This window comes from Gymnodraco acuticeps, unplaced genomic scaffold, assembly GCF_902827175.1.
Source record: "Gymnodraco acuticeps unplaced genomic scaffold, fGymAcu1.1, whole genome shotgun sequence".
NCBI classification, from domain to species: Eukaryota; Metazoa; Chordata; class Actinopteri; order Perciformes; family Bathydraconidae; genus Gymnodraco; species Gymnodraco acuticeps.
This window is the reverse complement of record NW_022990037.1, coordinates 960,138-982,313: the sequence shown is the minus strand read 5'-3', so window position 1 is coordinate 982,313 and position 22,176 is coordinate 960,138. Positions and strand designations below refer to the sequence as shown.

General features: G+C 41.1%; 1 protein-coding gene across 1 annotated transcript in view; it reads right to left on the bottom strand.

Moving 5' to 3' along the window:
* Window positions 1–22,176, bottom strand: part of sdc2 (syndecan 2) — a 54,591-nt gene that overhangs the window by 5,762 nt on the left and 26,653 nt on the right. Inside the window, exons 2-3 of the mRNA XM_034215130.1 lie at window positions 1,385–1,499; window positions 516–688 (exon numbers count right to left, since the gene is read on the bottom strand). Of these exons, the coding sequence (XP_034071021.1) occupies window positions 516–688; window positions 1,385–1,499 (288 nt within the window). The remainder of the gene's footprint in view (window positions 1–515; window positions 689–1,384; window positions 1,500–22,176) is intronic.

Sequence of the window (22,176 nt, the reverse complement as noted above, 5' to 3'; positions counted from 1 at the left end):
CGATAATCAATACAAATCTCGTACTTTGATGTTAAATATGAAACTAAAGCCAGGAGATAGTTATCCAAGCTTAAAACATATCGTATGCTAAGCTCAAGCTAAGCTAACTTCCTGCTAGTTTCAGCTTCATATGTAAGAGAAATTCATTTTATATTTTAAAAGATTGGATACTATTTCAAACTGGCTTTTATCAAAATCATCAGCCATCTTATTTTTCTTTGACATATCTTCTTCATTGTAGTTTAAAAAAATATATTGTTAACCTGGATTGGATTGGATTGGATTAGATATACTTTATTATATCTGACCTGAGCCCCACCTACAACTTGGTGATATCATACGTTTGGAAACATTTTCATTATTAGAAGCATAGAGAAGACAAGTTCATTTTTAAACTGTAAAACACTGCCCATTACATTTCATGGTCCCATTTGTTTCAAAAACGTCAGATTGAATTAAAGTTGGCTGCTGTATCAGGCTCAAACCTCCCGTATCAGACGGGCTGTTCTTCTTACCTCTGTTCTGAATGGTTTCCTGGGTGTGATGTCTCTGTCCCTTTCTTTGACTGTGGCGATCTCCACCCTGGGGGTGAAATCTTTGGTGGAGTCCTGGGTGGGTTCTGCTGCATTGGGCTCGATATAAACCATACTGACAGTCACTGTTTCCAGCACCACTTCTTCACCTACACCTGGGAGAAAGAGGGTAAATAATGTATCTTTATTAAAAGGCACAGTCTAAATCTGGTATTCAAATTCATGTGTAGGGACAAAATGTAAAGTGTATTTGTACAGATCGGTAAAATATGGGCATTCATGCCATCAAAATGAAATACCAAACTTACTTTCACGGCCTTTCTATATAATGTTGATGCATTTTTTACAGTTTAAATCTCCTATACAATACAGAGTGGAGTACAAGGGGTATATTCACAGTGTTGGAAGGGCTATTTAATCACAGTCCTGTCCTCTTTTTAACTAGCACAGAGAACAGTTACATCTGACCAATGAATGACGGTTGTTAAGGTGCTTGAAGCCGGCACAGCAAAGGAGCTAATAAAAAACGACATGTAAAATGTGCAGACTTCCCTCAGGCAGTCTGGGTGACAAGGCAATCTCAATTAAAATCTAGTGAGAGAAAGACAGAGGCGGCGATGGAAAGAATAGACAAAGAGAATAAGAGACGGGAGATAGATAAAGAGGACGGAGGGAGGTAGTGACACTTCAGTCTGCTGGTGAAAGATGCAAAGTCTCTACGTTCGCTGCAGCTACCTGCAGTAGACTTGGAAATGAATGTCATAACGCTTCTGGGTAATTGCCTGCTGAGCTTGCAAATGTGTCTGTATCTTCCCCCAAAGACTGAGAGTATGTGAGGATGTGGATCTTACCTGAGCCAGACCCTGAGTTAAAGTCATCATCGTCTTCAGGGTAGTAGCCTCCTGAGCCTGTGTCATCCAGGTACAAGTCGTCAGCCTGAGAGGAAGTCTTGGCTGCGTCTGCTATCTGCAAAACAACAAGATAACAAGGACGTGTCGTTTTAATTCACATGTCTGTTAATAGAAGCCTGCACCGCATCACATCCAGTGAAGACCTTGACTATTTTCACTTCCAACATCTGCATTTTAATGAACAGTCTAGTGGTTAAGTTTTTATTTGTGCTAGTAAATCATTTATTAAAAACGTCTTTGCTTTGACCAACACTTTACTAGATGATTATCTAAAAGAAGATAGATCAAGGTGTCTCTGTGTGTGTGTGTCCTTCGCATATCTCAAGAACTGTTCATCCAATCTTTTTCACACTTGGCAGATGTATTGCTCACGGTCCCAGAACTTGCAGAGTCAAAGGTTACATCCAAGTATTCATATTTTGAATAAATAGGGAATCAGTGCTCTGTGCAGCAGTTTGGACGGGCTCTGTTACTGCAGTTAGGCATGTTGTTCCCAGCTGGTCTGTACAGCTATCTGACAGCAGTTCATTTTTGCTGCTGAAAGCTTGATTAAGTACAACAGAACTGTAATTAATATTCCTTGATTCAACTAGCAACAGCTACTTTATCACTTTATTTAAAAACATTTTGTATTATTATTTAAATGTTGTATTCTATTTGTTCTTTATTTTTACCTTGTGTGAATCCTGTTTTTAACTCTGACCCTGTTGCAGCTATAAACGCCGGCACTTCCCCAAAGGGATAAATAAAGCAGATAGCCTTCTGGAAAAAGCCTGGTGGTGCAAAATGTAATGTTGTTGTGACTCTACATCGAAAATGTCAACCTGCTAGTGCTGAAGAAAGTCAGGGTATCAGCCTTATAAGGGGAATACAAATCAGATGAACAGAATTAACTCCAGAGCCACACAGTCATTTTAAATTGGACTTAAATGATGCACAGGTGACTGTCCAATCACAACATGTAGCTCCTCCCATATCATCGTTGTCTAGACCAGTGTTTTTCAAAGTGGGGGCCCCGACCCCCCGGGGGGCCGCCAGGGGGGTCACGCAAAGTTTGAGGGAAGCGGGATTCTGTCTTTTTTTTAAAAGTTTTTTTTTTTTTTTTTTTTTTAGATGTTATTAATAACTGCATATCTATCAATCTATGTGTCCTTTGATGCCAATCTTTTCAGATTTTTGTTTTTTGAATCACACGACCGCCCTTCAAGCCAATCAGAATCGGGCTGCCGCTACTGAGAGTGAAACTGAGTATCTGCTCAGCTTTTGGAGCAAGTGAGAGCTAGTGAATATTTCGCTCTGCAGCTGGATGAGAGCACGGATGTAGCAAATGTCGCAGTATTGCTTGCATACATCAGATTTATTTAAAAAGACGACTTTGTTGAGGAAATATTATTTTGCAAAGCACTGGAAGGTAGGACCACATGAAGAGACATTTTCCAAGTTTTAGATGAGTACATCATCTCAATTGGACTTGACTGGAGTGACAGCTTTGAACAGGCAGAAGGCCCCAAATGTAGTGGCAACGCACTGCATGTTCCATCGGGAGGCACTTGTACACATCATTTAAAAAACAACAGGGGGGTCCCCGCCAGAGGATAATGCTATATGGGTCCTTGGCATGGCAACGTTTGGGAACCCCTGATCTAGGGTCACACCCAGATTCCTTGCAGTCTGAGTCGGGGAAACAATAGAGGTGCCGATGTTGATTTTTAGGTCAAGAGTGGGACAATCTTTTCCAGAAGGCCCCAAATGTAGTGGCAACGCACTGCATGTTCCATCGGGAGGCACTTGTACACATCATTTAAAAAAAATAAAAAAATTGCAACAGGGAGGTCCCCGCCAGAGGATAATGTTATATGGGGTCCTTGGCATGGCAAAGTTTGGGAACCCCTGGTCTAGACAACAAGTCTGAGTGGTGGGAATGTTTGTGTTCCAGCTTAATGGAGTGATTGGCTGAAAAGACCACAGTTTTAACAGTGCCTGTTTGTTTTAAAAACACTTCCTCTCACGGTGCGTAAGTCGAGATAAATAAGATAAGAAAGAGGAGTTTTTGCTCTAAAGTGGCTTGAAGAGCCGCATGTATGCTGGACACTAACGTATAGCAGCTGTTTTACTGAGTGTGTGGGGAACATTATTTATATGTTGTGTTGAGTGTGTGTGAAGTCAGGTTGAGTGTGTGTGTGACCGGAATAGCTATAATGCATCCATGGCAACATCTATTCAACTCCTTCTCACCAATCTGTAGTCAGCTGTACTGGCCCTTCTCTACTGATAGTCCTGCTTTAGAACAAAAGAGTATAAAGAGAGACCCCCCCCAATATATCATCTGTGTGTGTGTGTGTGTGTGTGTGTGTGTGTGTGTGTGTGTGTGTGTGTGTGTGTGTGTGTGTGTGTGTGTGTGTGTGTGTGTGTGTGTGTGTGTGTGTGTGTGTGTGTGTGTGTGTGTGTGTGTGTGTGTGTGTGTGTGTGTGGTGTTCCAGCTCTGTTTTGCAGATAAACCCAGGGCTGAATGAAGGTAGATTGGAGAAAATAATCACTGTACTTGACAGGAAATAATAGTTGTTTTTGTTAAGGACAAAGAATAGGCATCCTGTGAGAAAGCCAAGCAAATCTGAATTCTCGTTTGGTAAGGGAAGAAAGGGAAGACTTTTTTTATGATAACAAAAAAAAAATAGAAAGCAATGAAATAAAATCCATCACACTTTTCCATAGCTTTTCATCTTCTTAAAAGCGTGTAATCTAACAAACTATCCCAAAAATGTTATAGAGTAGCTAATACTCCAAATCAAGATGCTGAAAATACTTTTTTTGGGATGTTTGTTTTATAAATGTCTTCAAAAATAAAAATAAATACATCGTTTACGTTTTTGGCAAGCAAGTTTTCTGTGAAAGTTTTTTAGCAATACATAACACAAACTTACGTCTCTGCTGCATTTCAGAAATGTAAATCACATTTGAGGGTATTCTGGTGAGTGTGTTCAGTAATTCTTTTAAGTCATTGTCTGTGCATGTGTGTGTGTGTCTGGAGTAATGAAAGAGAGGCCTGGCACTCTCCATAACAAAGAGTACACTCAGCTAACAACAGAGTGAAAGAGCCAAAAAGAAAAGAAAGACAGAGACGAGATGAAAAAGAACAATACGCATCTCCAGCTCTCCTCTCTCAACTGCCTCTGACTTCTGGAAGAAAGGCCTTTCACCGCTGAGCCCCCTGATCAAAGAGAGCATTTGTTCAAAGCAACTTTATCTTAACCTCTGCTGCCTTCTTCTGCTCCAAACACAACCCCCCCCCCCCCTCTTCTATCCCTTGCAAACCAATTCACCGGTCCACAGGTCTTTATGCATTGGCGATATGAACACAATGGCCCAAAAGAAGGCAGGCCACAGATCAAATGGTGACAAAGGACACTAATGAGATAGAGGCCACACTAGCATGCATGCATGAGTGGATATGTTTTACAAATGTATGCAAGCATTCACTGATTCCTTGATTATGCATACATTAGAGAGAGCAATTGAGCATGTAACAGGACACTGCGCACACACATGCATGGACCCGTGTGAGGAAATGCTTAAGTATTCACAATGAAGCTCAAACTCCCCTCTGGCCAATTGAACATAGATTTCAAAAGACATACTTATAATGAAAACAATTTCACCTGACTTGTTAAGTGAGTAAATTGTTATACGCACAAGCCATGAATCCCTTAAGATGCCAAATAAGGTCTGCAGATAATGATTTATTTCATTATAGATTGATCTAGTGATCATGGGTCCTAAAGTTAACATCATCTTACTTCCAGCACCTCTTAATCAAATCAAATCAAATCACGTTTTCTTTCTTTTTTATTTATTAATAAGCTTGAAAAGCGCCAATGGGTTGACTTTTGATAGCCCTGAAATAGTCAGGCTAGCTGTTCCCTGAAGTCTTCAGTCTTTATGCTAAGCTAACCTTACCGGCTACTTGCCTTTACCATAAGGAGATGCACATTGTATACCTATAACTCGCTGCAAAACAATACGCTCATTTTCCACAATATGAAACTTTTCTTTTAACCATTACAATGAGGACACATCCAACCAAGAGTATACTTTTCAGATTAGCACCAAGGTAAGTGTCCAGTGGCTCTGTTGATTTTAGACTTGCAAGTACACCGACTCTCTGTAATCTTCATGTTTCAACACTTTGAACAAAGAGTTTGGATTAGAGAGGTTCAACTGTAAACACCAAATCAGTCCATATCTGAGAGGAGGAAATGGTCTGTTTGACCTCGATAAACTTTACCGACTTAACTTGCCACAAAGAGAAACACCCAATCTAGCAAGGCAATGTGTAAACTTGATAAAGTAGACTGTTTTTCACTTACAGAGGCTGTCTGTGCACACAGCAGCTCAGATTAACTTCCTCTCCTTATCAATGCATTGACATCTACAGGTAGTCTCTGCCTTAGGCCCTTATCGCAGAGATCATATCCAGACATCAGTCCACCAACAAATAAAGCAGAGCGGACGCCGGACACCAGTCAGCTGACAGATGCAGCCTCGCAGAAGTCCACAGTTTGCATGGCTGCTCGAGACTAAGGAGCAATTATTTGGAAAAATCTTGGAGAAAAATATTCAGGGCAGGAAGCTTGTAAAATGGATCCAGTTGGAAAAATGTAATCCAACAACTTTTTGCCTCTAAATGTTGAATGAACAGTTTCAGAATCCCATCTATTATACAACAAAAGTATATTGATTCTTCCCTCTTTAGAAACAAAGACAAAGCAATTTGTCTCCCTTTTGTCGTCCGCATTGACTACATCTAATGTGATATGTAAGAGCCAGAGAAAATGGAAAACGTAACATCTGCAGCAACTTAATATTGAATCAAACATTGTAAATCGTTTTTTATAGCAGCTAAAACAATGACATACCATTTTGTAATGAAGGGATCATTGATAGTAAAGTTACCTTTTGCGGTTTAACATTTGTGAGGGATGTATTCCATGTTAAATCATCTAAAATAACACACTACAGAGTAAAAGATGTTGACTTATACTTCACTATGACAACCGGTATCAAATAAAGAGCGTTTTCTGGGAAATTCACGCGTCAAAGACTCTCAGTAGCTCTTCATAAATGAGGCGTAACTTTCCACTAGTCTTGCTTTAACAAGTGTCATTTTTCGAGCTCAAGCTGTACACCTCGCAGTGGGTTTAAAAAAAGAGCATGCTTGAGAGGGAGGAGGCCATGGAGCAGTGTAGCAGAGAGAGAAGCCGACAAACAACAATGTTCCTACTGAGTAAACAGCAAACATACACAAAGGCACACATTCTCAATGGGACAACACACTGCAATCACTGTATCTGAACATCTTCTCCAGGTTAAAACAACAACACACACCATGTGCCAGGCTTCTTGGGCAACGTTCATATTTCACACTTAAGCTCTCTTCAAAAGCAGTACATTCATTTCAATGAGGCCACTGCCTGAGCGCTTGCCACAATGCAATTCAATCTGTCACCCTTTAAAGCGCTGTGCTGGCAATATAAACCAGTAAATCACCATATTCCAACAGCCATATTTACGTGGACATTTGCCACAATGACATATAAGATGATTTGGCCGTGTGATAGCTTTCCCTATTCTTGCTGATCATTCAGACTCATGGTTATCATAATCATATTGGAAATTCTGACCATATTAATTAGAGATGTCCCGATCCGATCACATGATCGGGGATCGGAGCCGATCACGTGATTTTCAAAAGATCGGAATTGGGAGAAAAAAATCGGGGATCGGGAATTTTTTATTTATTTTTTTTTTTTTAATAAAATATTTTATAATTTTATTTAATGTTACAAAACAAAAATGACCATGTTCACGTCTTAAAGTCATCCTGATGACTTAGTTTTGGTTTAAAATTACACAACATCATGTATGTGTTGCTTTCTTTGGGCTTGTTTTCAGACCTGCTTATTTCTCTCAAATCTGGCAACAGAGTGGGCGCAGTGTCTAATAGTAGCAGCAAGCTAACGAGAGGCTACGTTCAGCTGGTGACTCGGGAGTCGGGACAGAGAAAATATCAGGAGTTTGGAAGTATTATAAAATTGAAAGCGAAGGCAGTGTAACAGCCAGATGCAATGTTTGCAAGGCGGAGGTTCCGCGTGGTGGAAAGAACAGAGCTACGTTCAACACGACCAATCTAATACGCCACCTGAGAAACAAACAACAACAACAACACGACGAGTACACAGCGGCCACTCAGGTAACGGCACTGAAACAACCAACACTTTCAGAGACTTTTAAAAAGGAAAGAGAAACTTCCCCAGAACAGTAAAAAGGCCAAAAAAATAACAGCCAAGATAGCTGAATTCATCGCGTTGGATGACCAGCCGTTATCTGTTACCTTTTTTTTCTCTTAATGCATTGCATAAAGATCGGATTGGGAAAAATCGGTATCGGCAGATTGTCAAAATCAAATGATCGGAATCGGATCGGGAGCAAAAAAAGGTGATCGGGACATCCCTAATATTAATCGTGTCATCAGTTCCCTGAAACATCCGACATTGTCTAACCTTCTTGCTTCGTTTTTTTTTTTCATACACATCACCGATCTTTTTAACCTTGAGCACAAGTTGAATATGCGTTATTTAACATCATCAAAGCATATTCTAGAGACCAAAGAGCACTTGACCCCTAGAATGTATTTGAAATGTGAAATCTAGTTACATATGGCCTTGTTTGAGCTTTCTAGTACTTTTCATCATTAGGGTGATTATCTAGTCAATTCTTCCATGCAGATTCACACTCAAGTCACACACATACACAGTCATTTTGATACCCTAACAAGCAGGTCCTACATAGTCTGACTAAGCTCAGTGAGAGGGACAGACACAGAGAGAGAAAGTGAGCAAGAAGGAGGGCGAACTGCCATAATGAGCAAGTAGCCAGCCATGTATGCCCCTCTATTAGCTGGTAGAAGAGCTGCTGTTACTGGCATGTCTGCCTTCTAATGAACTAATAAGCCAGGGGAGGGGGGAGAGAGAGACACTGTCTCTCTGTCTGACTTTCTGTCACTCTCTCTGCTGGACATGCATCCTCAGAGAAGAGCTGCGGACCAAGACTGAACAAAACATAGATGGCAGAGAAGGATTGACTAAGAAGAGGAGAGTGTGAGATAAAGGAAAGAGTGGGGGTGGGCAAATAGTGCGAGAGGATGTAAAAGAGAGAGGAGGGGAGGGGGGAAATAACTCACCGCTGCAGACAATCCCGTAGCCTGGGGGTTGCTCTGCTAAAAGCCTGTCAAAATCTCAATGTCCGTGCCTAGCAGGGCTTGAAAGGCACTGTGTACAGTCAGTGCGAGTGTATGTGTGTCGGTGTAGTGTTTGCGTCCTTTCTAAAAGAAGATGGATGGAGGTGACGAGGGGATACGTTTGGAGGGAAATGGAGTCATCTGAACTAACCCTGGGCTCCTGACTTCCTACTGTTGACACTCCGCTCTCACTTCTAACACAACAAATATTAGCTCAACTCCCAAGTCACACCGAGGGGGAATGGTGTTCCTCAAAGGAGTGAAGACGCACATGAACATCTGCGTGGCCATGAAAGCACCCGCGGGATTCATCATGTGTGTGCCAACCAACACACACACACACACACACACACACACACACACACACACACACACACACACACACACACACACACACACACACACACACACACACACACACACACACACACACACACACACACACACACACACACACACACACACACACACACACACACACACACACACACACACACACACACACACACACACACACACACACACACAGACTGATCCTCCATCGCCGGTCTGCCGTCGTCTACGGTTCTTAACCATTTCCTTAACCTGTTCAGCCCTGAGCCTGTTTTTCAGGTCTCAGGCTCGAAAATAGCATTCCCAGAACAAATGACTATATATTCACTTCTAAAAAGGGGTAAATTAATAATCTTTTTTCTCAAAGCAATGATAAACCTGTGAGTTGGATGTAGAAAAGTCACAATCAATACAGATTTTTTTTTTTTTTAAAGTAAATTCAGATTGAACATAGTAAAAAAAAAATGTAGATTATACTGTCCGTCCAAAAAAAAAACATTACTTGTAGTGAAAACCACCCTTGAATGATGGGATCGGAGACTAAAAGCTTTCGGAATCCAAACTATAATAAGTACCCTTCAAGACTGATGAAAACAAAACAAGTGACATTTGACCTTTTTAGAGAGGTTTAGCACAACAAAAAAACACTTCTGGGTAGGGCTGCTCGATTATGGCAAAAATCAAAATCTCGATTATTTGGGTCAATAATTGATATCATTATTAAAAACGATTATCCATTTACTTTGAAAACATCCATTTATTGAAAAAAATATGTTTTTAACAGTTGATTACCCTGAACTTTAAGTATAATTCAACTGAAAAACCAATAAAAAAAAAATTCAAATGTTTAAATAAAAATTATTTTAAATAAATAATCGTTTTATTTCGATTATGTTGTTTTCATAATCGTTGCAAGCCAAAATCGTAATTGCGATTAAAATACGATTAATTGAGCAGCCCTCCTTCTGGGGTCATTTGGGTGCATTTGACATATGGCCCCCCTCGGTCGATTTTGATGATTGACACCTCTTTTGAACCGTTAGAGCCAATAGAATCGAGAGGGACGTTCCTAAAATCCACCTACACATTACCATTGAGGAGTGCGAGTGATGCGCACGCAGTTTGCCCAAACCGAAAGTGTTACGCTCTGAAAACTGAAAACTAGGTTATAGCCATAAATATGAAGATGGATTTTATCAGTACACAACTTTTGATCAGAAAAACAGCAAAGGTAAGACATATTTGCAGTTTTGGCTCCGTAAAGCTACGTTGTGTGTTGTCTGGGTTTGCCTTCTCTGCCCTTTGATCACACAGTGATGATACTTATACCCAGGGGTGCACATAACTGTTTTGCCCTGGTTCTCAAAGGAGCACCTGGAGATGTTGCTTGGTGCTCATCCTTAAAATGAAATAAACCGTAACTTTTGAGGGGGTCTTGACTTTATTTGCCAGACACACGGCACTGAACACACATGCAGAGGTGAACACAGAACACACATGCAGAGGTGAACACAGAACACACATGCAGAGGTGAACACAAGACAACATTAGCACGACCAGTAATCCTACAAGCTGTCATCACTACCCTCCTGACTGTTCTCCTCACTGTCTTCCTCTCTGTCTTCCTCTCTGTCTTCCTCTCTGTCTTCCTCTCTGTCTTCCTCTCTGTCTTCCTCTCTGTTCTCCTGACTGTTCTCCTCACTGTCTTCCTCTCTGTCAGACATGGTAGCTGATGATGTCGGCCTACTACTTTCTCTCTGGTTGAGTCTGCGATTAGATGCTTGCATCCACAAGTCAACAGCTGGTTTTGGGTCGAAAGTCTCTGTTGTCATCTTAGACAAGTGGATGTAATCAAATAAGTATGTGAACATAACCAATAACCTACCATAGCCAATAACAAATGAATGTAATTTATTTTATTTGTGTTGTTCATTCATATCTTATTTTACCTTAACATTTATTTATTTATGCATTTTTTTTTATCTCTCCAGTTTTAAAGGATATTTTTGGTTTACTGTCCTATAGTATACATTGGAATGATTTGAAACCTGTTTATCCCAATAATTATAAAGGAGTGCCTTGGAAATATGTGTTTACATAAATTGTGACCAAACCGTTTGAACTTAGACTAAGAGTCCTTACCTCACTGAGCTGTAGTTATCAGTCTGACTGGAGAGGACTCTCCCTCCACATTATTGTAGAAACATCTTCTTCTTATATCCGTTAGAGCAGCTAGCACGGCACCAGATTATAATAACAACAGCGCTGGTACCACCCTCCCTCTCTCCCTCGCTCACTCGCATTTTGGCTGTGAGCTGCGGGCGCCAGATAAGCCAACATCCCCCATTTTCATCACTTACAGTGTCCATCGTACAGGGCAAATAAAACGTGTAACCGGGGTGAAAAGGGTGTTACATTTACTTAATTGTGAATATTGTTACATCAAGGCCGAAAATTAGGATGAGCCCCAACGGTCAAAATGTTTTTTTCCCTCCCAGAACTGCCAGCGCAGCGACTCCCCAGATCTGGCGCCCAAGGCGAACATCTAGCCAGTGCTACGGGCCGGCCCTGAGTTCATATCATGGTTCATATGCAACTCGCAAATATCTTTGCATGCGCACCTGCGCACCAGTTATGTGCAGCCCTGCTTATACCCCTATAATCTGTGGAATCTCAGCTTTACTCTGATATCTGTTTGTGCAGATCTGTTAAGTAATAAAGTATTTATACCGTGAGTTCTGTGCTAAGTGGGCATGGGGGTCAACTGGTTAAGCCTACCTCAGAAGTGCATTCAGTTTAGATAGAACCACAACAGATAAATATAAAACCACCCGTCTCTGTTTTGTAAGCATAGTGACTCACTTAAGTCATTCTTTCACACACAGTGACGTCACAAGCTACCCACAATGCAACGCGCGCCATATATATATATAAATACGCCATTTTCCTGGAGGTGCTAATATCCTGGAGGTGCTAATATAAACAGCTAGCTAACGTAGCCAGGCAGAGCGCACTCGGTTTTTTTTCTGAATTAACGACCGAAGAAATCGCTGCATGTCTTCGGATTACATCTCTGGACTTGAGGGGTGTGCTTTAGGTCGTTACCAGCGTAAACTAGAGCTGTGTGGGTTGTTACAGACTGCCTGCAGATGTATGGAAAAACGACTCTCGAAAGTGGCCTTCGGTCGATTTTGGCAGCATCTACGTCTATCTTCTGCAAACACCAGGTGAATACCCCACTTGTCACAATAATATTATCATGCCAATGCATATATGTGGTATTTTAGAGTTGACTAGATATTGATTAAGGCAATAGACTATGATATTCTGCTTGCACCTCGTGTGAAATGGCAGATACTGGAAGTACGGTGTCGCCCTCGGCCCAAAACCCGTATGTGTGTGTGTGAAAGACTTGTGCTTCACTACCACCCCTGCTTTATATTAAAAGTGAAAAATCTACAGTAGATGCACATTAGCCTTTTTAATTGCAAACATGCCACCTCTCGTATTAATGTTATTCAAACACGCTTCTACTTCACTAATTGATGCGATTAGTCAAAACAACACTGCAGTTTTATAATTGATTTATCTTTTGACTCATTTATGGTTAACTTTCTCACGATAAGTTAAAGAAAGTGAGACGATTGCTACTGATCTCATATCTGTACGCTAAGTATTAAGCTACAGGACTGTTAGCTTAGCTTAGAACGGAGACTAAAAGCAAGGGGGAAACAGCTTTGTTACTTGTTCAATCAAAATGTAAAAGCGACAAGTTTGAAGAAGGGTTATATGTCAACTTCTCACAGTTTTGTTTTGCTTGGAAATGTAAAACATTAAGGTTTGAAACGAGTTTTCAGAAAAATATAGCTGTTTGAAACTGTTACATAAACTTCATAACTTGATAATATACACAAATCCTTTAGTTTTTCCGGTTTTACTATCATTATCATGCTAGAGATTATTTAGCCTCTATATTTGTTTTCACTTTGCCAAATTCAAGGTTCTTGATATACATACTGTGGAAGCATAAGACTGGATTGTCTGCTTTGTTCTGTCTTGTGGAATAAATCAGTTCTCATGATCACAATCAGGTAAATCTGCATATATAAGAGAACACAATATGTGAAGGGGAGGGTGTGTGTGTGTGTGTGTATGTTTGTGTATGTTTGTGTGTGTGTGAGAGAGACAGAGCTTGTTAATCCCTAATTAACAAAGTAAAGGTGGCAGATTGGCCTGCTGTCATTCACTGTATCTGTTCTTCTTGGCCTTCCACAGATCCATGCACAAGGTCAATACAGCAGCACAGAATAGCTCGGCCCCTTTCCACTCTGCTGTCAACAAACCAAACTCCCTCTACAGTCCCTCTCTTCCTCCCACCGCCCCCCGCCCCCCCCCTTGACCTGTACTTTATCACTGCACCACAGACAGGACACTTAACAACTGCAGAGAAGAGGAGGGGATATGGGCTGTCACAGGCATTCAAGAAAAGGGACAGAAGCGGTAGTTTTTCTAAAGTGGTGAACTGGAGTTGCCAAGTGGGCCGGGCTGCTTGACCAGAAAGTATTTGTCCTCACTCTGAATTTCCTTTTTTTATTTCTTGTTGTGATATCTTGTTCCCAAGCATAGAAACACAGGATAAAAATAAATAAATGAATTGTGTTATTGTAACATAGTTATTAACTAGGGATGCCAGCGATTATTCGATTATTCGATTAATCGTTACAGTCTCCATAATCGAATATTACTTTTAAAAATCGATTTTATTTATATATTTTTTTATTATTATTTATGTTTTTTTTTTTTTTTTTTTTTCTGGCTTAGTTTCAACCAAAATATAGACTAATGCTAATAATAGTAATAGTATTAACAATTGTAAATGGCCATTGGTCACACCACCAGTTTGTTTTACTGTAAACTTGGAGGAAGCCTGCGTGCAGAGCAGACTGCTGCTGCAGCACGCTACACACCGACCCCCCTCTCCCTCACACGTGCGACTAAAGATGAACAAAGCGGCAGGTAAAAAGAGTTCCTCCTCGTGGAACTACTTCGAACTTATAAGTACAAAGGAAGTGAAATGCAAGCTCTGCGAAAAGACGTTGGTCTATCATAGCTCAACCTCAGCAATGCGTTCACATTTGACAGCCTACAGCCTGTATTAATAACAGCATTGCAATAAATAAATTGCTATAATAATATTTATTGCAATGCTGCTATCATTAACACAAGCCGTAGCCTGTATTTAATAATGGCAGCATTGCAACAAATACATTGTGCGCGCATAGCGCATCTCCAAATAAAGGCAATGGCAGGCACTTTAGAAAATAACAAAAAATAAACCAACATCATGTTGATGTTGTTTTATTTGTCGCTTATTTTGTTTGTACTGTTAAACATGTCCCATGGGGCGATTAATCGATTATTATTCATCAGGGCTGCCGAATAATCGATTTTGATCATGGTCAGTTTCTGGCAACCCTATTATTAACGCAGAATCAGAAAATACATGAATTTAAAATGTATTCAACACTGATGAAACTACAGATTACGATTGGTAGACACATCATAATACATTCAAAAGTTTATATCAGTTACATTTCGCGTTTATTCGCATCACTGCCCAATACTCCAAAAATACAACTTGTTGAGCTGGGAATTAAACATGCACATGCTTGCCTTTTTGACAAGATCGTCAACGGCCTTACCTCACCTCCTCTTAGACAGTTTATTAACATACAACTGCAACTAAGGTAACAAGAGGTGGAGATTGCATTATTCCACTCAGAAAAAGTTCTTTCAGTCAGTCTTCATTTTCTGTTAAAGCTGCTCAGCAATGGAACTCAATCCCACCTCCAATCAGAGACCAAACTACATTCAGTTCATTTCAATCCAAACTCAACCTGGTTAGTGAGGAATCAGCTCTGCCAACACTGACACAATCCTCTGCTCCTTACAACCCACCGCCTGTGTTTTAACATGTTCTTTTGTTTTGTTTTATTTGTTTTATTGTTCTGTCTTTTGTTGTTTTATTTAAGTATTCCAGTAATGTATGTTGCTTGTTTTAAATTGATTGTATTTACTTGTTTGAAATGAAATGTGTTTTAGGTTGACTTGTAAAAACTGTCCAGGGACTACAGATGAAAAATGGCCTCTTGGCTAACTGTGGCACGTTTACAGCAATGTTCATGAATGTGCACTGTCCCTGTTAAAACATGGTTTATGTAGTGAATGTTGAGGTGGTCAGCTTTGTTACAAATTGCCCTGACAGTGTTCAGATGTCCTGTGGCTCCCTTCTTCCACTGAGGCTCATTAGTGTGACATTTACAAATGATATACCCAACTAACAAGAACAAACTCATGAAAGGATATGTAATAATAACAATTGATGGACATAATACACTCCCAATGTCATTGCATTGATGTTTGGAGAAGTGGAGAGCAGTGACTGGAAAAGACAAGTCCAGGAGAGTTTGGTGGCAAAGTAGGGCGACACATTGGCTCCCCTGGATCCATGCAGCATCACCCATCAACAGAGCAGACAGCTGCTGCCATCAGGGAAGAAGTATGAAAAGCAGCTGGAAACATGATGGTGTTGTCATTAGAGACAGTGGAAATAAATCAGGATAGGAAGACATTCAAACATTAACTTTGTGCCGGAACGCCTGCTGATGGCTCTTAAAGCTGGAGGCATGATAGAGAGAAAGAAAGTTCTCTGAGTCATGCATGGGGGGGGTGAGGATTGTTTGGAACATGTAAATAGTAGAAGAGCAGGCCATAACAACCACCTTGGAGAGGATGTCCAAACTGTAACTCTAACAGGCCAGAAACAAGTATGTTTGTGTGTGTGTCTGCCTCTGTGCTCTTTGAACCCACTCTAACTTTGATTGCCCTCCCAGGGATCATACTAAGGAACTAATTGATAGTCTTTGAGCCGTGGGCTAAGGGGAGGGGGAGTTCCTGCAGGAAGTCAACACAAATCAAACTCTCTCTCTGAGCCCTTAAGGTCTGGAGCTGCTCCAGCCGAGTTGTGGCGGGTAACAATTGCTGTGTGCAGAAGTGTGTGTGTGTGTGTGTGGGTGGGTGGGACGGAGACAGAGTTGGAGAGGAAGTGCAACTGAGCCCAACTGAGAAAGAGTGTGGCGCTGTCATCTGGAGTGGAGATGTACGGTTTGCACACCTATAGGCTGTTATTCTATTCAAAGAATGACAGTAGTCTACCTACCTCACTTGTTAACTTATAAATAGCTTGCATCCATTTCCAAAAACTTGAAAAAACATGGCATAAAGTCAACACAAAACAGCTTTACATACATTTGCAACAAGATGGTGAGTTCCTTTTTTTCAGAGGATCAACACCATACAATTACTTGGGAATGGGAATTTCATCCCGCCTCCCCCTGACTCTTTCCGTTTTCTCCCTGCGCCTAAAGGATTAGATTATGTTGCCTCTGTAGGTGACCCCCCGAATCCCCCCCTGCTCCCCCCAGCTGAGCTTGTGGGTGTATTCGGCTCAGATTCATATCGTCTCCTATTCCAAAACAAACGGCCGTCTGACATAGGAAGGCATACGCCACATTCCACAGGGCTCAAGCCCCACCATAAGGGGCCTGGCAGGAGCCGGAGGGGTTTCCAGCTCAAACTTCCAGGGGTTCCACACGAACCTTTGGTGTGTGCAACTTATGGCCCTTCTAAATCTGAAGGTGGAGGTTAGACATGTAAATGATTTATGGGTAGTTCTCTAAATGCGTCTTATTTTCAGAAAATCCCGTCTATTTCAAACACATCAATAAACCACACATTGCAATGAACATGGGATCTGTCGTTTATTCTCAGTCAATCCCACACACACCATCCTGCTGCCGTAAATACTCTTAGGCGCATCAAATGTGTATTTATCCGCAGCTTAAAATAGTCCCAAGCAAAAACACGGTTTACTACTGCTGGGAACTACACAGCTGGGTTGTTTAGGGGAAGGCATTTCAAAATACATTTATGATGAAGTATATATTCTTGGCCAGTTTTAATGGACTTGGGGTTCAGAACCACAGACGAGGGGAAGTCAGAGAATATTGAGAGACAGACTAACACATTGTAGGTTTTGGTCTGAAAAAAGGTAAATACATCTCATCATTAGATCAACTTATGAAAGTATTTAGCTATGTTTTTAGAGGATGTCTTGGCGACAACGAGGACTTCCTGTAGGAATCCTAATAATATAATGCTTTTCAAGATACGTCTTTACATGGGTGAAAGAAGACAAGATGAGTTATCCATTTGTTCTTCTGACACTGGCCTGCACACTATTAATAAAAGGATGGGAGCAGTCTTGAATGGTTACATTAGCACAAGTTTATGTCCTCATAAAGATTAAGTAAACGGTCTGCAGGACAATTAAATACAGCAGACATTTCTACAACTGCAGCAGATCAAACGGGCGTGTGGGCTCGCTGGCTCAGCCTTTCACTGAGCAGCGAATACACTGACTTTCAGAAATATATGATAGATCATCTACTTTCTCAATGTCAGAGCCTTTTCTGCCCAGAGAAGTGCATCGAGAACACGAACGGCTGGTTGTTACAAAGGCTTTTTGTTGATGGACAGACGTCAAATCCACATAATTATTTTTGCCATGTTAGATTTGTGACTCTCGGCGTGACAAGGCCGACTACTATCGGATGGATGATCACACAATGTGACACCAGTGCTCTGCTCAATGCTCCGACCTGAGCATTGTGTAAGTTTATGACCAAAGTCCTTCTAATTAGCAAACAGTATGATTTCAACTACATATTATACTTGTTAACATTTAGCTCAGAGCGTTGCTGTGTCTAAGAATGGCCTCAGATTTATACTTTAGCTCCTTAGTTTTTCTTGATACTTTCTAGATTTCATTGTTGTTACTTTAGCTAAGAAGTAACTTAGTAGAGCCTAAGAGGGGCTATCCGACTCAGCTCTAGTTGTATATTGCTCTAACTCCTAGCATGTTAACAGTGCATGGGTAGATCTGTAACCCTTCCCACCATAGCGTGCTGCTTTTGAACTAGCACCACATGCTCCATTGTTTTTCCCCTTCCCATAGGCCAGATAGACACAACATGGAGTGTCTATGATTTCCTCCCATGCAGTATTGCTTCCCAACAGGATGAAAGTCAATTTCGTGGGTTCTAAGAAAAGCAGATGCATGCTGACAGACCACTGACGGTGCCAGAGGGAACAATGGTGCTCGCCTCACTCTCACCCCAACCTGTCTAGCTGTGTTTAGAAGCTAATGGAACAATGGAGAATGTTCAATTGAGTAAAATAACTGTAACATTCTGATCTCGTAGCCGCTTTGTGTTCTTCTAAGTAGGTCTCACATGCTGCAAGACATTATAGCTGATTTACTCCATCAAAGACCACAACATATTTCAGCACTCTAATTAAAGGCTGTCTGATTCCGTCAAGAGGCTCTCCGGAGGCCCTGATCAGATTGAATGTAAAGTTAATGTAAACCTTCTCACTGTGAAGTTTCTCCCTGAGCGCTGCCAGGACTCATAAAGAGGGGAACAATGTGGAGCTCATGTGGCTTCAACATGGCCCTATTTAAAGAATACCTCAGTGCTGTGGTATCCAGCCTCATGGACCGTAACTGGCTTTCTTTCTGCGTTAAGCACCAGAAGGAACTCTGAAGATTCCCAGGCCTAGTGGGCTCTGCTGCGGATCACTCCCTCTTCCCCTTCCCCTGCTTGCCCTGTCCAGCGATCGGGAGCAAGGGACATTCCTCAGCACCGTTAAACTACCTCTGATACGCTCGGGAAAGCCTAGATTCTTTGTCAGCTGTGAAACTCTAGACACTGGGAAATGGGCTTCACCTTCTAGTCATCTCTGAGGCTGAGGAGGGGGAAACAGGAAGATTTGGTGCAGCACGGTAGCTTTCTTCCCTCCAGACAGGGGAGAAATGTGAAGCTTAAGAGAAAAGCTTGAGCTGAGCAGTGTAGAGAAGAGCACACGCCGAAAGGAGAGGGAGAGATTTAAGTGTGTTATATAAAACAGGTTTCATATTCAGTATCTCAAAGACTTCAATAATCCGAAAGCACTAAGGCGCAGCATGGGAACAATCTGGAGGTTCTCCATTTAGCTGGAAGTGATAGCGCAGCCCACATCATGAATACCATATATCAGAGGCTCAAACCACTCGCAGACTCAAAATGGAGTCGAGTCACACAACTGGAGAGAGAGCTGATAAACAGGAGCTGATAAACAGAAAGGAGTTTTCCTTTGAACCGTCTGCAGGAGGAAGAGAAGATCCTTTACCATCCCCAACTGACCAATCACCTGTTGAATCTTAAATGTCGATTCCTCTATTGAACACTAGGTGTAAGTGTATTTACATCTTGAAAACTCTTTAATAACAAATCATGTTGTTATCTCTTAATTGATGCCTCTTTAAACCTGAATTAACTGCTTTCTTTGGCCCAAATAATACAACATATTGTGTAACAATTAATTAAAAGAAAGAAAAAAACAGTAAGTGCTCACATTTGAGAAGTTTGAACCTGATCATATCTGGCTTTTTCATCAAATAAGTTTCAAATTATTTGTGTATATCAATTAAATCAATTAGTCAACTAATTGGATCAGCTCTAATTTAGTTAACTTTCATTTACAAATGTCTAAGTTAAAAATGTTTTCATGAAAAATGACCAAATCCGAAAATATTGCTCAATTATTTTGTGAAAACTATATTTGATGGCCTTTAAATGAGGTTTACAAGGACTCTGAGAGCCCAAAGGTAGATAGATGAGGAAAAAGAGAGCCAACAACAAAATGAGTGGACATATAAAAGCCTTAAGTAAGGCCATTACAGCCGACACAAACAGCAACAGAATTGTCATCGACATCATTACTTTCCTCCTTTAATTAAAAGCCACCTTTGGCTCCCATGGCAACCTTTAGCTGCACTAAAAAGCTCCTCTATTTATTTATTTCCCTCTCGTGGCCGACAAATGACAAAGCCTGCAATGCCCACTTAACCTGGGGAGAACATTAGCATTGTGACAAAAGCGTGTTCTGTCAAAAAGGTCTCGGTGACCCGTCGCCACTTTGAATAAAACATGAAACTAAGCGGGCATACGGCCCTTCATCGGTGCCACATTTATATTTTTCTCTAGCCCCCAGAACAGCAGATTTTCAGCCCTTCACCTGAATCACATTAATACGCACTTAGCTTAACGTTAAGCCCACAGGTGCACATTATACAAGACACGGGCCTTACGTCTATGCGAGAACAGGAAATGAATAGTTATGCTGCTAACTTAGAAAGTATTCTCCCAGGAGCTGCAGTGCATATTAGAGGAAGTAGAATAAAGAGCCTGTATAACATCCCCCGTAGCTGCCTGTACAAGACTTCTCATCTTTCAGGCCTGCGATGCACTTCTCGGCTCAGTGGGCAGGAATGTGTGCATGTACATTCGCCTCTATTTAAATGCATGAGCGACTGTCATCTACCTCTCTGCGCAAACAGGCTGCCTGCTCCCTTGATGCGAGGGGTTTGGTTGAGTAGCATGTGGCCCAGAACTGAAGCTCCGCTGTGCTCAGCTGCTGTCGGCCGCCAACAGACAGACTTCTGGTTGAAAAAGCTGGGAAAGTGGAATACTAAGAGAGGGTGCCAAGACCATCTGTAAGGGAGTGTGTGAGAGAAAACAGGTCTCTCTTTATCTCATGTCCTTGGACCGGCCTGCTAAGCGGACATGGGGCGGATGGATGGAAACAAATCTTTCAACAATTATTTGTGGAAGCTTAACGTCAAGCTTATGGCACAGTGTACTGTATATGAGTGTACACATAACTCGTTGCCAACTATTTGAATGATAAAGTAATCTTATAGGACATTGGTCAAGCAAATTCCACTCTGTTGGTCACAACAAGATAGCCGCCATTTAATGACGCAACTGGGCTCTGGGAAGTATTGATGTATATGTTTGGGAGTTCATTGATGAAAATACGAAATAAATTCACAGACAAATCCATATTAATATATTAAAATATATCAAGATGTATTAGCTGCAGCCCTTTGCTGACATCATTGGTGGATAATGTCAGCAAAGGTTAAGAGTATTTAAATAACCTTGCTAATGTTTGCTTTGGCTTGTGTAAATATTGAATGCGGAAAAACCAGGTGCATCATTGATATGCATTGGGTTTGTACAAACTAGCCACTGCACCTGCATAAAACAAAGTGGACTGTAAATGTGCATTCCTCTACAATACATTTGAGCCACATATACAAACATTTCTCTGGGACATTCCTGAGAACACATATCCAGGCCTAGACAGTCATGTTCTTCTGACAGACCACATACAAAAGATAAATTGCTAGTGAAATGTTTGCAAAACACATAATGGAGTGCCTCTGATGAGGAAGTCTCCAATTATAGACACCAGACGCTCGTGTCCTCTGACCCCCACCATTGACATCAATGCTTTGCTGGTGGACGCGTCTGCACTGCTTGGTATTTGACTTTGATATCTGACCACTTCCTTTTCATTTCTGGAAATGTTCAGCTCCCAAAGCTAGCACACTTACTGTAACATACTGCCAAAAGGACCCTTTAATGGTCACACCAGAACCACGGACACAACAAATAATGCTTCCTGCCTCAACCTTATTCACACACTTTGCAGTTCCCTTTTTGGATTTCTGGTCTGACTTTTTGGCCGCTTTGCAAATAGATCTTTTAGCAGTTTTATTTACAATGTTAAAGCTCACTGGGAGGTAGAATCATGGCTTAAGTATATGCAAAACATTTCCCGCTCCGTGATGTGTTTTGGAGGCTTTTAAAAATGAAGATATTACTTGTCTTGACAGATTAGGTGAATCATTCCTTCGTTCCTTCTAAATAAATAGAGCGATTCATTATTTAACAGTTAATACTTCAAAAGCTTTTTTGGGGCTCCCACCTGAGATCCATCATGCTGTGTGTTATGTAAAGCTCTGCTGTGCATACACACACCTGTGCCACAGGCGAACACACATAAGTGCCTTAGGTACACACACACACACACACAACTGTGATATACATGTACAATTTAACACATGAGCTGCTCCCATTCATGAACACTCAAATGA